Source organism: Megachile rotundata, chromosome 2 (genome assembly GCF_050947335.1).
Source record: "Megachile rotundata isolate GNS110a chromosome 2, iyMegRotu1, whole genome shotgun sequence".
In the NCBI taxonomy this organism is placed as follows: Eukaryota; Metazoa; Arthropoda; class Insecta; order Hymenoptera; family Megachilidae; genus Megachile; species Megachile rotundata.
Window position 1 is genome coordinate 14,476,191 of NC_134984.1, and position 15,092 is coordinate 14,491,282.

At 33.1% G+C, this 15,092-nt stretch overlaps 1 protein-coding gene across 7 annotated transcripts in view; it reads left to right on the forward strand.

Annotated features, from left to right (window-relative positions):
* Nucleotides 1–14,965, forward strand: part of LOC100875331 (putative G-protein coupled receptor CG31760) — a 40,647-nt gene extending 25,682 nt beyond the window's left edge. For 2 of the 7 annotated variants that reach the window (XM_076528987.1, XM_076528988.1), the window contains exons 6-18: nucleotides 255–389; nucleotides 1,391–1,541; nucleotides 2,133–2,277; nucleotides 2,343–2,475; nucleotides 3,624–3,777; nucleotides 4,036–4,145; nucleotides 4,698–4,912; nucleotides 6,184–6,322; nucleotides 6,404–6,509; nucleotides 7,475–7,618; nucleotides 7,758–7,940; nucleotides 8,762–9,067; nucleotides 9,760–14,965. In XM_076528987.1, the coding sequence (XP_076385102.1) occupies nucleotides 255–389; nucleotides 1,391–1,541; nucleotides 2,133–2,277; nucleotides 2,343–2,475; nucleotides 3,624–3,777; nucleotides 4,036–4,145; nucleotides 4,698–4,912; nucleotides 6,184–6,322; nucleotides 6,404–6,509; nucleotides 7,475–7,618; nucleotides 7,758–7,940; nucleotides 8,762–9,046 (1,900 nt within the window). In that variant the 3' untranslated portion in view covers nucleotides 9,047–9,067; nucleotides 9,760–14,965. Of the gene's footprint in view, nucleotides 1–254; nucleotides 390–1,390; nucleotides 1,542–2,132; nucleotides 2,278–2,342; nucleotides 2,476–3,623; nucleotides 3,778–4,035; nucleotides 4,146–4,697; nucleotides 4,913–6,183; nucleotides 6,323–6,403; nucleotides 6,510–7,474; nucleotides 7,619–7,757; nucleotides 7,941–8,726; nucleotides 9,068–9,759 lie in introns of those variants that run through there. The other 5 variants (XM_076528989.1, XM_012280018.2, XM_076528991.1 and 2 more) reach the window with 5 other exon arrangements.
* The last annotated feature ends 127 nt before the right edge of the window (nucleotides 14,966–15,092 follow it).

Consider the following 15,092-nt stretch of genomic DNA (forward strand, 5'->3'; position numbering starts at 1 on the left):
AAATTAATAATAGCTTGACACAGTAATAGAAATATCGAATGTTGAAATATTCAGACAAAAATTGAGAGTCGTTAAAAAGTACTTAATAATTGATATTCGTACACCGGATGACCGTGAAGTGCCAGGACCAAAGGTTAAAAAAGAAAATGGAAGGAATAAAAGAGGTTGTATTAATGGGGTCGTTGCACAAAACGCGTGTTTATTAAGAGGTCGAGGTTTCTATGGCGGTTTGTGGCGTTTGCGTGTTATCCCAGGTCACCGAAATTCATGCAGTCACCGGCGATTGAATCCTACAGGGGTTGGTGGACCATTCCGTACTTCTCCTGTAAAAGCCATCGATGGTTGATCTCCTACAGCGTTAATATACGTCCTCCGGATGCTCGTCATGGGTACGTAAATGATTCCTAGATAACATTTATTTATTATAACGTCGTTCACAATAGAAATTACTTGTAAATAGGATTATTATGTGGATTTGAAGATTTTAGAATTTGGGAATTTGGAGTTTGGGAGTTTGGGAGTTTTGGAAATTAGTGGTTTTCGAATTTGGGAATTAGGGAATTAGGGAATTTGGGAGTTGGGGGATTAGGGAATTAGGGAGTTGAGGGATTAGGGAATTAGGGAATTAGGGAATTAGGGAATTAGGGAATTAGGGAATTAGGGAATTTGGGAGTTGAGGGATTAGGGAATTAGGGAATTTAGGAGTTGAGGGATTAGGGAATTAGGGAGTTGAGAGATTAGGAAGATAAGGAAATAGGGGGATAGGGAATTAGGGAATTTAGGAATTTGAGAATTTGGGAATTTGGGAATTTGGGAATTTGGGAATTTAGGAATTTGGGAGTTGAGGGATTAGAGAATTAGGGAGTTGAGGGATTAGGAAGATAGGGAATTAGGGAATTTAGGAATTTAGGAATTTGGAAATTTGAGAATTTGGGAATTTGGGAATTTAGGAATTTAGGAATTTGGGAATTTGGGAATTTGGAAATTTGGAAATTTAGGAATTTGGGAATTTGGGAATTTGAAAATTTGGGAATTTGACATTTGGGAATTTGGAAATTTGGGAATTTGGAGATTTGTGAATTTGGGAATTTGTGAATTTGTGAATTTGTGAATTTGGGAATTAGGCAATAAGGGAATTAGCGAATTAGGAAATTAGGAAATTAGGAAATTAGGCAATGGGGGAATGGGGGAATGGGGGAATCGGGGAATTATAGAACTAGGGAGTTTGGGAATTTGGGAAATTCGAAATTTGAAAATTTGAAAATTCGAAAGTTCAAAAAATAGAAAATTTGAAAATTCGAAAACTTCAAATATACATATCTGATTTTTCAAAATGAAATATCTATTTGATACTATAATAATAATAGGGTTTTATGCACTTTATTTGCAGAATTCGAGAATTTTTAAGCGTGGATATTGACATCAGCGGATTAGAAGTAAATCAATGCGATGCATCATCGCAAATTAGTGAAAACGAAGCTTTAAGTAATCAAATAGCATCTTTTAAAGGCACACACAAGTGTCATAATGACACTACTCAGGTAACTCGTAATTAACATTAAAAAATAACAATCATACCTACTCTTACTAGAATCTAATTTATAAAAATTAAAAATAGTAAACTTGTACCATGCATGTTAGTCAAATTTTATTAAGTTTTCAATTTTTACAATTTTATATTGTAAATAATTTTTATAGAAAATTAACAGTAGTACATTATAAATAATTTCTGTAGAAAATGAGCGATAGTGTATTGCAAATAATTTTCATAGAAAATTAACTGTAGTATAACAAATATTTTTCATAGAAGTTTAACAATAGTATATTGTAAATAATTTTCATAGAAAATTAACAATAGTATAATGTAAATAATTTTGACAGAAAGTTAACAATTTCATAAAGTGACAATAATGTGCTAATATTAATATCATAAACTCGTGATAAACAATTTAAGTTGCAAACTGAAAATCAGTCTAAATATTCGATTACAAATATAATGTACCTCCAGTCAATTAAACGATAAACATATTAAAAATATTTATTACAAATATAATTTTCAATGTTAAACACATTATAAATATAATTTTCCTAAATGAACAAAATTGATCAAACACAAGCTATTTTATTTGCAGTGCGAATATCAAACTCCTGGAGATCGCGTTAATCACAATGGAGTCGGTGCTGGATGGGTTAAGGGTGCATACATATGCAAATGTCGAAAGGGTTATTACAGCACGAATCAACATCAGTCTGGCTTCGATGGAATTCTCGTGGAAGGTTAATAACTAATTTAAACTTTCATTACAGAGACACGATTAACCCGAATTTCCAAAATTTTGCAGCTGCTTGGAAGGAGATGCAAGAAAACGTGAGCGATTCGTACGTGATAGAGTTTCGATGTTTGCGTTGTGCACCGGGATGCGCCAAGTGCAAAGGGCCTGAGCCTTGTTTAGCCACTTACAACTGGCCCTTTCGGTATGAAACTTCGATACAAAACGATATTATAGTAGTATATCGTGAAAAATGTACTGATTCATTTAAGGTGATCTAGAGAAAGTGTTTTATTAGTTGGAAAAAATCCACATTGGAAAAATTGGTACATGAGGAATAATTCTAGTGAAATATTTGAGTCGATCATTTTGAATAGTTGTATATTTAAATTTGTGTAAATATGTTATGGTTATATGAAGTTTAATTTGGGACATTAAATTATTATTATTATTATTTATTATAATTAAATATTTAAATTATTATTAAATTTAATCTCACATTTTATTAGGGAATTAGGGAATTAGGGCGTTAGGGAATTGGGGAGTTAGGGAATTAGGGAATTAGGGAATTAGGGAATTAGGGAGATAGGGAATTAGAGAGATAGGGAATTAGGGAGTTGAGGGATTAGGAAATTAGGGAATTAGGGAATTGAGGAATTAGGGAGATTGGGAATTAGGAAGATAGGGAATTAGGAAGATAGGGAATTAGGGAGATAGGGAATTAGGGAGGTAGGGAATTAGAGAGATGGGAAATTAGGGAGATAGGGTATTAGGGAGATAGGGAATTAGGAAGATAGGGAATTAGAGAGATAGGGAATTAGGGAGTTGGGGGATTAGGGAATTGAGGAATTAGGGAATTGAGGAATTAGGGAAATTGGGAATTAGGAAAATAGGGAATGAGGGAGATAGGGAATTAGAGAGATAGGGAATTAGGAAGATAGGGAATTAGAGAGATAGGGAATTAGAGAGACAACGAATTTTGATATTAAATTTAATATAATCAATATACTATACTTTAATTATAAATTATACTAAATATATCAAGTATACTAAAACATGCAATATATCTAGTATGCTTTAAATTTTATATTAAATATGATTTACGTAAACATATTCTGATTTAATTATGTCACGATATATTATTAATATTTAGTGTTTGATTCCTCCAGATAGGATCAAACTAAAATTTCACATTTTCTAATATTTTCTAATTAAAATTAGAAACTTCATAAATAATTATCAGTTATGAAACACTAATTGAGGCAAAGAATTGTAAATAAGTTATATTGCAATGTGTTTTGAACTTGTCTTGTTAACTTGGTTTTTGAAAACTGATAAGAAATTTGTTTACAGAATCACCCTTTTATCATTCTCCATTTTCTGTGTGTTTGGTACCATCGTTTTGGTGGCCTACATGTATCAACACCGTAAGCTTAAAGTGTTCAAGGTCGCTTCGCCGATATTTCTATCCATTACGCTTTTGGGTTGTGCTATTATGTATCTCGAAGTACGTATACAAAAGCTTGTATACCTATTGTTCACATGTAATATTGCACTTCTAGAAAATTTATTATAGATACTAGTATAACGTAGACTCTCGTTATATTGCCATAGTGGAGATAAATTAATGCAACAAAGGATGTACTGAAAGATGAATTTGTTTTAACCTTCTGTGATGCAAAATCACAGTATCGGCAATATAACGAGAGTCTACTATGTATATTATAGTGTTCTACTTATCATATATCAAATATTATGCACTCAGATGGCTGCCATATTTCCTGTTTTGGATATGTATTCTTGTATCGCGACAAAGTGGACGAGACATCTTGGGTTTTGTATTTCCTACACCGCGTTGTTGATGAAAACTTGGCGGTAAGAAATATAGATAGGCAAAAATAATTATTCTGATCTGATGTTATCTTGATTTATTTCGATAAAAAAACAGTAAAATGCAATAATTAAAATATTACAAAATTAAGTAACAATGAAAGAGAGCATAATTAGTATACATTAAAATTGCTTAACTATGAAAGCAGAAATAATAATTAAAATAAAATATAATTACATACGTGGAGGAAGTAATATACAATAATTAAAATGAAGATAAATAAAATTTTGCTAAATAAAAATAATTTGAGATATAAACAATATTTATTTTCAAATTACAAAATATTTTAATGACACGACTACCTGTACATTTACAAAAATTTCTTTCTAAAAAAAGAATTATAAAATTGTATTTACAGTTTTTATATAAAAAATTATAATTTAAATCAAGATGACATCAGATGATCTAACCTATACATTTAGTATTAAATGTTTCAATCTACTTTTTTTAAATGACGCGATTATAAGTTGCTGTTTATGTAAAAATTGTATAAGTTCAAATATGAAAGCATGAAATAAAGAAAATGTCTGTCACAGTGTATCTCTCACGTACCGTGTCAAGAGCGCACACAAAGTGAAACTCACGGACAAGCAATTACTGCAGTGGATGGTTCCAATATTGTTAGTAATGTTAATTTATCTTGGCACATGGACACTGAGCTCACCACCGTATGCCGAAGTGATAGCCGACAATTATGGTCTGAAATTCTATCAATGTTCGTTCAACTGGTGGGATCACAGTTTAGCAATCGGTAATAGTAATAATAAATTATACGAATGTATTTCAAGTGACTCAGAAAAGAAATCGAGATTATTGATTTTTGTTGCGAGGTACAGTTGTTTTTTTGAAATTTCTCAAATTTTGAGTGTTCAAGTTTTATAGTTTCTGGATTTTCGAATTAAGAAATGTACTTTTCAAATTTTGTGTTTTTAAGTTTCTAAATTCTCCAATTTCCCAAATTTTCCAAATTTCCCAACTCTCCCAAATTCCCACATTCCCACATTCCCCAAATTCCCGTATTCAAATTTTCCAAATTTCCAAAATTCTCAAATTCCCCAAATTCCCACATTCCCCAAATTTCCATATTCCCCAAATTCCCACATTTCCCAAATTCCCACATTCCCCAAATTCCCACATTTCCCAAATTCCCACATTCCCCAAATTCTCACATTCCCCAATTCCCACATTTCCCAGGTCCCAAATTCCCCAATTCCCACATTCCCAATTCACACATTCCCCAATTCCCACATTTCTCAAATTCCCACGCTCCCCAAATTCCTATATTCCTCAAATTTCTCAAATTTCCAAATTCCCACATTCCTCAAATTTCTATATTTCTCAAATTCTCACATTCCCCAATTCCCACATTCCCCAATTACCACATTTCCCAATTCTCACATTTCCCAGTTCCCACATTCCCCAATTCCCACATTCCCCAATTCCCACATTTCCCAATTCCCAAATTCCCCAATTCCCGCATTCCCCAATTCCCACATTCCCCAATTCCCACATTTCCCAATTCCCACATTCCCCAAATTCCCATGCTCCCCAAATTTCTCAAATTTCCAAATTCCCACATTCCCCAAATTTCCCAAACTTCCCAAATTCCTGTATTCCCCAAATTTTCCAAATCTCCCGAATCTCCAAAATTTCCCAAATTTCCCAAATTCCCACATTCCCCAAATTTCTCAAATTCTCCAAATCCTAAAATTAAAAGCACCAAATCCTTGCAATCCCAAAATTCTAAAAATGTCCAGTTTCCCAAATTTCCAACATCCCCTAACTTCTAAGAAAACTAAAAATTCTACAAAAGAAAAATTCCATAATATTCTAACAATTTGTTCAAGGAACGACTGTACCTACGATTATACGTGCATACACATAACCGTATGATTCCGTTTGATATTAAAATCGATACACTCAGTAGCTGTATTCCTATGCATACCTATGTACAATAATATATGAAACTGTACTTAAACTGGGTCGCAAGAAAATGTATGGTACACGAACTTTTCCTTTCAGGGGAAATTCTGTTCCTTGCATGGGGCATTAAAGTGTGTTACAACGTTCGCAACGCGGAAAGTCTCTTTAACGAGGCCCGTTTGATAAGCTACGCAATTTATAACATAGCCGCTGTGAATATAACTATGATCGCCATTCAGTATGATTTTTCATTCTTAATACATGTTGTCCACGTTATTGTTAACTTAATACGTAACTCTTCTTCATTTCTCTTTCACAGCCTCTTCATTTTCCCTCACGCCGGTCCAGATATCAAATACTTGTTGGGATTTTTGCGCACACAATTGTCGACCTCTGTTACTGTCTTTCTTGTATTTGCACCTAAGGTAATTTATACTTCAGTTGTTTAAATTCATGGTAAATTTGAAACTTTTCAAATTTGTAATTCATGTTAATTTATTTAACTGTAGGTAATTCGAGTTTTACGAGGACAGGTTAATTAGGAAATTAGAGAATTAGGGAGATAGGGAATTAGGAAGGTAGGGAATTAGAGAGATAGGGAATTAGGGTGATAGGAAATTAGGGAATTAGGGAGATTGGGAATTAGAGAATTAGGGAGATAGGGAGATGGGGAATTGGGGAATTAGAGAATTAGGGAGATAGGGATTTAGGAAGATAGGGAATTAGGAAGATAGGAAATTAGAGAATTAGGGAGTTAGGAAATTAGGGAATTAGGGAATTAGGGAATTTGGGAATTTGGGAATTTGGGAATTTGGGAATTTGAAAATTTGGGAATTTGGGAATTTGGGAATTTCTAATTTGGGAATTTGGGAATTTGGGAATTTGGGAATTTGGGAATTTGAGAGTTTGGGAATTTGGAAATTTGGGAATTTGGGAATTTGGGAATTTGGAAATTTGGAAATTTGGGAATTTGGAAATTTGGGAATTTGGGAATTTCTAATTTGGGAATTTGGGAATTTGGGAATTTGGGAATTTGGGAATTTGAGAATTTGGAAATTTGGGAATTTGGGAATTTGGGAATTTGGGAATTTGGAAATTTGGGAATTTGGGAATTTCTAATTTGGAAATTTAGAAATTTGGGAATTTGGGAATTTGGAAATTTGAGAATTTGGGAATTTGGGAATTTGGGAATTTGGGAATTTGGGAATTTGGGAATTTGGAAATTTGGGAATTTCTAATTTGGGAATTTGGAAATTTGGGAAATAGGGAAGTAAGCATTGAGGGAATTAAGAAATTAAGAAATTAGTAATACACATTACTAATGTTTAAATTCACGTCAAGTTTAAAGCTCTTCAATTTTTTCAATTCACGCTAAATTATTTAATTGTAGGTGATTCGAGTTTTACGAGGACAAGGCGATCAATGGGATAGCCGTGCAAGAGCTAGAGGTGTTACAGCAAGCTTCTCGTTAAATGGAATCGGTTTGGTATCCGAGGAGACTACGGACTTGCATCAAGAAAACGAGGAGCTCAAGGTAAACTTACTCTCTTAACCTCATAGGCACAGTTGAACTTGTGGACATAAAATTCCTTGTTAAAATTAAAGAAATCATGCAAAAAATAAAAATGATCTTTCAAAAATTATAATACAGTAAATTCTGCTGAATGACGCAGGAGGAGATCCAGAAGTTAGCCGCGCAAATCGAGTTCATGAAGATCGTGCACATGGAAATGTACAATCGTCACATCAAATCAAAAGCTGGCGGATACTTCAGCACCCACGGTCATGGGCATACTCATCCATCCTCGGCCCAAAGTCCAATCGCGAAGAGTTCGACAGCCAGTTTTATATTGAAAGTATGTATCTAAGTCGTCTTGGTCTTTTTCTTATCCCTTACAGAATACAAGTATTGCAAGTGTCAAAATTACTATAACTGCATATCTAGAAACTGACATTTAATCAATACTACCAGAGTCCAAAATAAAATTGCAATTTGACTTATATGTATAAAATATATATAATATATCGATAATTCAATCCATAAATCCTATGATCTCATTAAAACTTGTCCATATTTTATGAAGAATGTCTTAAAAATATATCTTGCTGAATTAAGACTTCAGCCAGTCTGAAGTTTGAAGGATGTCAGCAAAGTCTGAAGTCCTCATTAAATTTTAAATATCTGCTTGAGGTGGTATTTTAAATTTGAAATACGAATTTGTGTAAGGCGCTTGGTCTACACTTTTCTCAGAAAGAAATCTTATTGAATGAAGACTTCAGCAACTCTGAAGCTGAAAACTCTGAAGACTTCAGCAACTTTGGAACTGAAAACTCTAAAATCTTCAGCAACCCTGAGGTCTTCATTAAATTTTAAATACCTATATGAAGTAGATACTCTAAATTTGAAATACGAATTGAGTGAGGCACTCGGTCTATACTTTTCTCAGAAAGAAATCTCGTTGATTGAAAACTTCAGCACATCTGAAGCTAAAAACTCTAAAGACTTCAGCAACCCTGAAGTCTCCATTAAATTTAAAATACCTATATTAATAACTACTCTAAATTTGAAATACGAATTGAGCGAAGCACTTGGTATACTTTTCTGTAAGGGATCTATTGCCTAATGATAACGCTAGTAGTAGAGCAATTCATAAATACAGTGAAGTAAACTATTGAGCAGACAGCCGTGGAGCGAGGAGCCAGCGCGGCCGCGGCTGCCGCGGTCGAAGACTCAACTTTCCCTTCTGGAAGTTTGCACCGAGCGCGGAGAATGGAGATCCTGAAGGAACGGAAAGCGGAACGGGAGAGGGAGCGGGAGAAAGGCAAGGAGAAAGAGAAGGAACGACAGAGAGAGAAGGAACAACAAAGAGAAAAGGAACAGCATAGAGAGAAGGAGAACGAGAAAGAGAAACAAGAGACTGCGGAGGAGGAAAAGGTTGAACAAACCGGGGAGAAGGTCTGACTAGTGCTAAATAGCGATGAGGTACGCACAGTTATTTCAGGTGCTTAAGAATTTTCATTTAGAAAAATGGATTTCTCAGTTATTAACCCCTTCCCGTACCATTTATTTAACACTAAACCATGCGTACTTAATTTGAAATTAAAAATGAAGTTAAATATTAAATAAACAAACGATGAAACATAAATTAGTACACACATTTATTCTTTATTTTGATCAATTCTGATTTCAAGAAATGTACTTCAACAAAATACCTTTTAATAAGAAACTTGTGGAGCGGTCATTTGGCTTGATAGTTTTAGTGTTAACAGATGCGTCAGTCAAGACTAACTATTCAGGACTATAACATTAAAACGAACAAAGAAAATTCAAATGTAACTATTTTATATTCAGGGATCCTTGATAATGTAACTCATAGCTGGACCAAAATTTTGAGTTGAAGAATGTTCAAAATTTCAGTAAGGTTTGTCACATTTTAGCTGTAGGTACGTCACGAGACTCGTCAAAATACGGGAAGGGGTTAAAAATTTGTAACCTCCAGGACTTCAAGTAAATAAATTGTAAAGTTGTGAAATGTATAAATATGAAATTAGTTGATTAAGTAGATAACCCTTAGGAATAACAATGATTTTTAATTTGAATTGCAATTTTTAATTCTGCAATAATAATTGTAATAATTACAACAATAATTATGGGAATTTAACTATGATTGACAGATATGGTTATGACAAATTCCGAGCACGAAGACAATGAAACATAGAGGCGAAAAGAGAAGGCGCAAAAGGAGTAAATTCACAGGGTATTCTCTAATGCAGGCCTGGGCAACTCGTGCCCTTCGATTCGGTTACCCTCGGGCACAATCCTCGCTCCGTGCATAAGACGCCCGAGCCTGCATCTGACTTACCCTAGGGGCACCGTGTTGCCCAGGCCTGCTCTAATGGATACAAAACACCCAGTGTTCGAACGACTCAATGGACTTCAATCATTAAATAGTAAATAGATTAAATCTGTACGTATATAATTGTCATTCGTTTATTCGTTATGGCAGTCCTCCATTAGCTTTATCGTCGAGTTACGTTGTCACCGAACCCATGAATGAACTTAACGAGGATAAATGGTGTGATTAACAATGAAAATTAAAAATCATTTTCTGTGTTGCTAAAGTGACATGTTTATTATAACAGTATATACTTTTTTCGTCATTGAAGAATTTTGTATGAAATAGTTTCGGTATAAAATGTTTAAACGATAGTAAATGGACAGAGTTTGTGTGTATCGGATAAATACTTTGTCGTTATGCGCTGTTCAGTTTTGAACGAAATAAAAAATCTGACAAGTTATATATTTTATAATTGTTCTTGGTTTGCGTCTGCGAGAATCTCGATTGCGATATACTGTCGTGCAACACAAAATGAATTTGTGTCAATAAGTGAAACCATATCATAGCATATACCGAATAAAAAATTGAAAATATTAATTATCAACTGTTTGTTGTAACTGGTAACGTTAATCACTGACTACATTTTTGAACACCTTTTCGAAATGTTACATACTTCGCTGAAAAAACTGACGGTGAACACAGGAATTATTTGATACTGTTACAGTCTTTCTCTTTTAACAATATAACATTTACTTGTCTCGTGCAGAAGACACAATTTAATTATTTATTGCAAGAAATAAACAGAGAAGTACCCTAAAAAACTTGTTGAAACAGTACCGTATTAAAATTATGAAATATTACCGATAAATTTGAAAGTACCCTATTATTGTTTAAACAGTAATGTATCTGTAAATTAAGAGAATCAAAAATTGCTTGGCGAGAATCACATACAAACGCACATCTACAAATTCAAGCTAATATAAACAAGAAACCTTCTTAATCGAATTAAAGGATTATTAAAATCATAATGACTTTCGTTTCGATAACATAGAATTTCTACACACGTTATAAATAAATTCACTGTGTGAATGATACTCGTATTACAAAAAGGTGCACATTAGACGTAAACCAAGAGAAGCGAGAGAGGCATAGCTGAAAGTAAATAAAAAAAAAGTTAAAAAAACTCGTTATATCGCACAAAATATCAATAAGTATCGAGAGCACGTACAGCATTTTATTACATGATTGGAGTATGAAAATTTACTTGGATATATCTCAAAAGAACAAAAAAAAAAAATGGCACACGCATTTTATACGACAATAAGATACTATTTAAGGTACTTTATTGTTACTAGTCAAGAATTTTTATCGGACATAATTTCCTTTTTGTTCGTTGACAATTTCAATCGTCAGTTGCAATTATAGTGTCGGTTAATGGAACGTAAACGCCCCTACGGCCATTTTGTATCGAACAACTTGTTGATAGTATTCGTGGAAACTACACGGTATCGTTTTAAATCATTTCGGTATTGAATAATAAATTAGGTGTACCGATTATGGCCCGAAGCTCAATTTATTAGAATTAAAGGTTTCTTGCTTTCGACTCTGTATTATTTATCGATTAGATCTGAATATTAAAAATAGGGGTGTGAATATCGGGGTCAGAACTGGGCCATAACGGGAACCCTTGCAGGGACGAATCTAGAGTAGCTAGAAAGAGGGGGCTAAATATTAGGGTGGCTCCAATTTCTTTTCCCACCCTTCAAGTTAGTATAAAAATTTTTAGTTACTAAAAAAATCCTCTCAAAGTTTGAGCTAAAAAAATCTCCCAAAGTTCGCAAAATAAAATTGAAAATATAATTTTTTAACAATTTTTCTATTTATTTAAAACTATTTATCAATAGTTATCTTCTATATTTGTATTCTACCTTAACTTATAGGTATCGAATTCATAATTTAAATATACTTTCATGCATTCAATTCAAGTCCCATAGTTTTCTTCTGCCAAATCATTTTTATTACACGATGGGTATTCTTCGAGGTGTCGTTGCACTGCTTGTAATAAATATAGCAACTGATCCTCGTTTTTAGTTAAACATTTATTAAATTCTTCTGTCGATGCTACTCCTCGCTCTGCCGTATCATTAACAACTTGCAAACTTTTCAATTTTTGACAATTATAACTTTTGTTTAAAATCCATAAATGAGGATGTGCATCGAGGAAATCGTGTGGTAATTCGAACTGTTCGAATGAAGTTATGGATTTTTTGTCAGGGAGTCATTAAGATCTTTTGTAGACAATGAACGAATATTTGGCAGCAATATAACTTTGAACAATCATCAAATTCGCTGTTTTCAAGCACTATTTCTAACCTTACTTATTTATCGAGTTCTCAACTATGTAAACAAGGTTAAATCAGCTGATCGACATTGCTGAGATACTTAATAACATCTAATTTTGTATAATTTTATCGTAACATCTGTAATCTTAAATTGAAGTTAAAAGTCGATATGATAATCAATACACTGAGCCCTAATAGCCCTCCAAAGGATCCAGCCCTAATAGCCCCTCAAAAGATCCGGCCCTGAAAAACGTCGGTAGAACATCGTAGTAAATAATCGTAAAAAATTGCTACACGAATGATGAGAATTGTTGAATATCGCGTTTCGAAACATAACAGCGTTATAAATTCGTTTCAACATTAATTGTTCTCCATTTTTTGATGCGTTTAAGGTGATCGATCGACGGCAAAAGAAAAGCTATCGCTGTCCGCGCGATTTAAAAAAGAAAAAAAATGAAGATGAATGAACTTTTTATTCGAAATAAGATGTGTACAATAATTTATATATGTATATATATTTTTGGACAAAATTACTATATATCGTCGTTCGAAATTTATGAGATATATGAAAGCTATATTATATATATATGACTGACAATTATGATTATTTTACATTGTTACAATTTTTTCTGTACAAATAACTTACCGTTTAGCAAAGTGTTGCGATGAAGAAAAAAAAAAAACGTAGCCTTAAGTCGATGTGAGGATCGTTCAGATTGAATTACGTCTTGGGGTGGTAGGAGTTTAAACATGCGATATATGTAAATGTTTCATTTTTTCGTTTCTATTTGTAAGTAGAACCGACGTAGTATAAACGATAGAGAAAACGTTCGTTGAAAATAGCAAAATCGTTACCGCTTTAAAAGAAAGCTTAGAATAGACCTTAAAGAGATAGTTGGTTGAATCGATGAAAAAAAAATAATTACGGTTGAAAAAATAAATGGTCGCTTGAAATTTCGAATTTCAGATACTTGTTACGCAGTATATATATTCAAACGTGAGTCGTATACAGAACGTTCTCGGAAAAAATAATAAATTCACTTTCGTTTATGAGGTACCCCTTCTGAGATGTGTTATTAATTTTTAACTTTGATTATTACATTTATGGTTACTGTAACGTGGGAGCAACAGGGGTAGCTTTGTTGTCGGGTATGATAGGGCCCTGGGTTTCTGAATTTATTCAACATTATTAATTAATTTGGGGGGGGTTGAAATTTGGGGGGGGTTGAAATTTGGTTAAGTAGTAATTTGGGGATTAATTAATTTGGGGGGGTTGAAATTTGGTGAAATAGTAATTTGGGGATTAATTAATTTGGGAGGGTTGAAATTTGGTGAAATAGTAATTTGGGGATTAATTAATTTGGGGGGGGGGGTTGAAATTTGGTTAAGTAGTAATTTGGAGATTAATTAATTTGGGAGGGTTGAAATTTGGTGAAATAGTAATTTGGGGATTAATTAATTTGGGGAGGTTGCAATTTGGTTAAGTAGTAATTTGGGGATTAATTAATTTAGGGGGGGGGGGTTGAAATTTGGGGATTAAATAATTTCGGGGGGTTGAAATTTGGTGAAATAGTAATTTGGGGATTAATTAATTTGGAGGGATTGAAATTTGGTGAAATAGTAATTTGGGGGGGTTGAAATTGGGGGATTAATTAATTTGGGGGGGTGGAAATTTGGTGAAATAGTAATTTGGGGATTAATTAATTTGGGGGTTTTGAAATTTGGTGAAATAGTAATTTGGAAAATTGAAAATTTGGGGAAATGGTAATTTGGGAGTATTGAGATTTGGTGAAATAGTAATTTGGGGTATTGAGAATTTGGGAATATAGAAATTTGGTGAAATAGTAATTTAGGGAATTGAGAATTTGGAAATACAGAAATTTTGTTATTTTTGGCTTTGGAAATTTGAAAATTAGAGAGTTTGCAAATTTCAGAGTTTGCAATCCTACAACTCAACTTGTAAATTTATTTATCTTACAATGCAAAATTAAAAATTTCAAATATTTTTCAAATATAAAATCTTGAAATATAAAAAATTAGAAATTTTCAATTTTTATAAAATTCAGCGCCCTTTCAAACCCCCGACAAAAAGAAATCTTCGTTCTCCCCACGTGACACAAACACAAAACAACAAAAACCGAAATAACTTTATACAAAAATAATAATAACTTTATCCTGTAAAACATTATTTGTTAGAAACACGTTCTACTCGACACGATTAGAACGTCTTTCAACCCCCACCGCATTGTCCCACGTTTGATAAAATTATTGTAAACCACAATTACCCAAAAAAAGTGAAGAAAACTGGAAAACGAAGAACATACTGTGCTTTCGATGTTGTTATTGTAACCCGAATGAACGTTAGTTAAAAGAGAAGAAAAACATTTTAAAGTGAATCAAAGTTTTTGAAGAAACAAATAATCACTGGCCGACATTGGACGTTTCTTTGTCCGTGACTTTTTTACTTCCGGTACCGGACGTATTGAGGTTAATATATGCAGCTTGACGTTACGTAAATCGCAAATCATAAATGAAGAGAAAGTATATGATTAATGCTCAGCGAACAAAATTAATATATACATATATTATATCCCTGACTTTCCCACTGGTCCCTGAAAAACAGTTTGTGTACAAGCGGAAAACATATTTGTAAAAATATAATGTATGTCGATAAATATTAAAATTATTAATGAGGAAAGATGAATGTGTATATTGATGTCAATCCATGAGCTGTCGCGTAAGATCTAAAATAAAAGAAGAATCAAACTAAACTAAAAGAATCGAAATAAAATAAAAGAAGAATCAAGTGCACTCTTTTTTAAAGAGA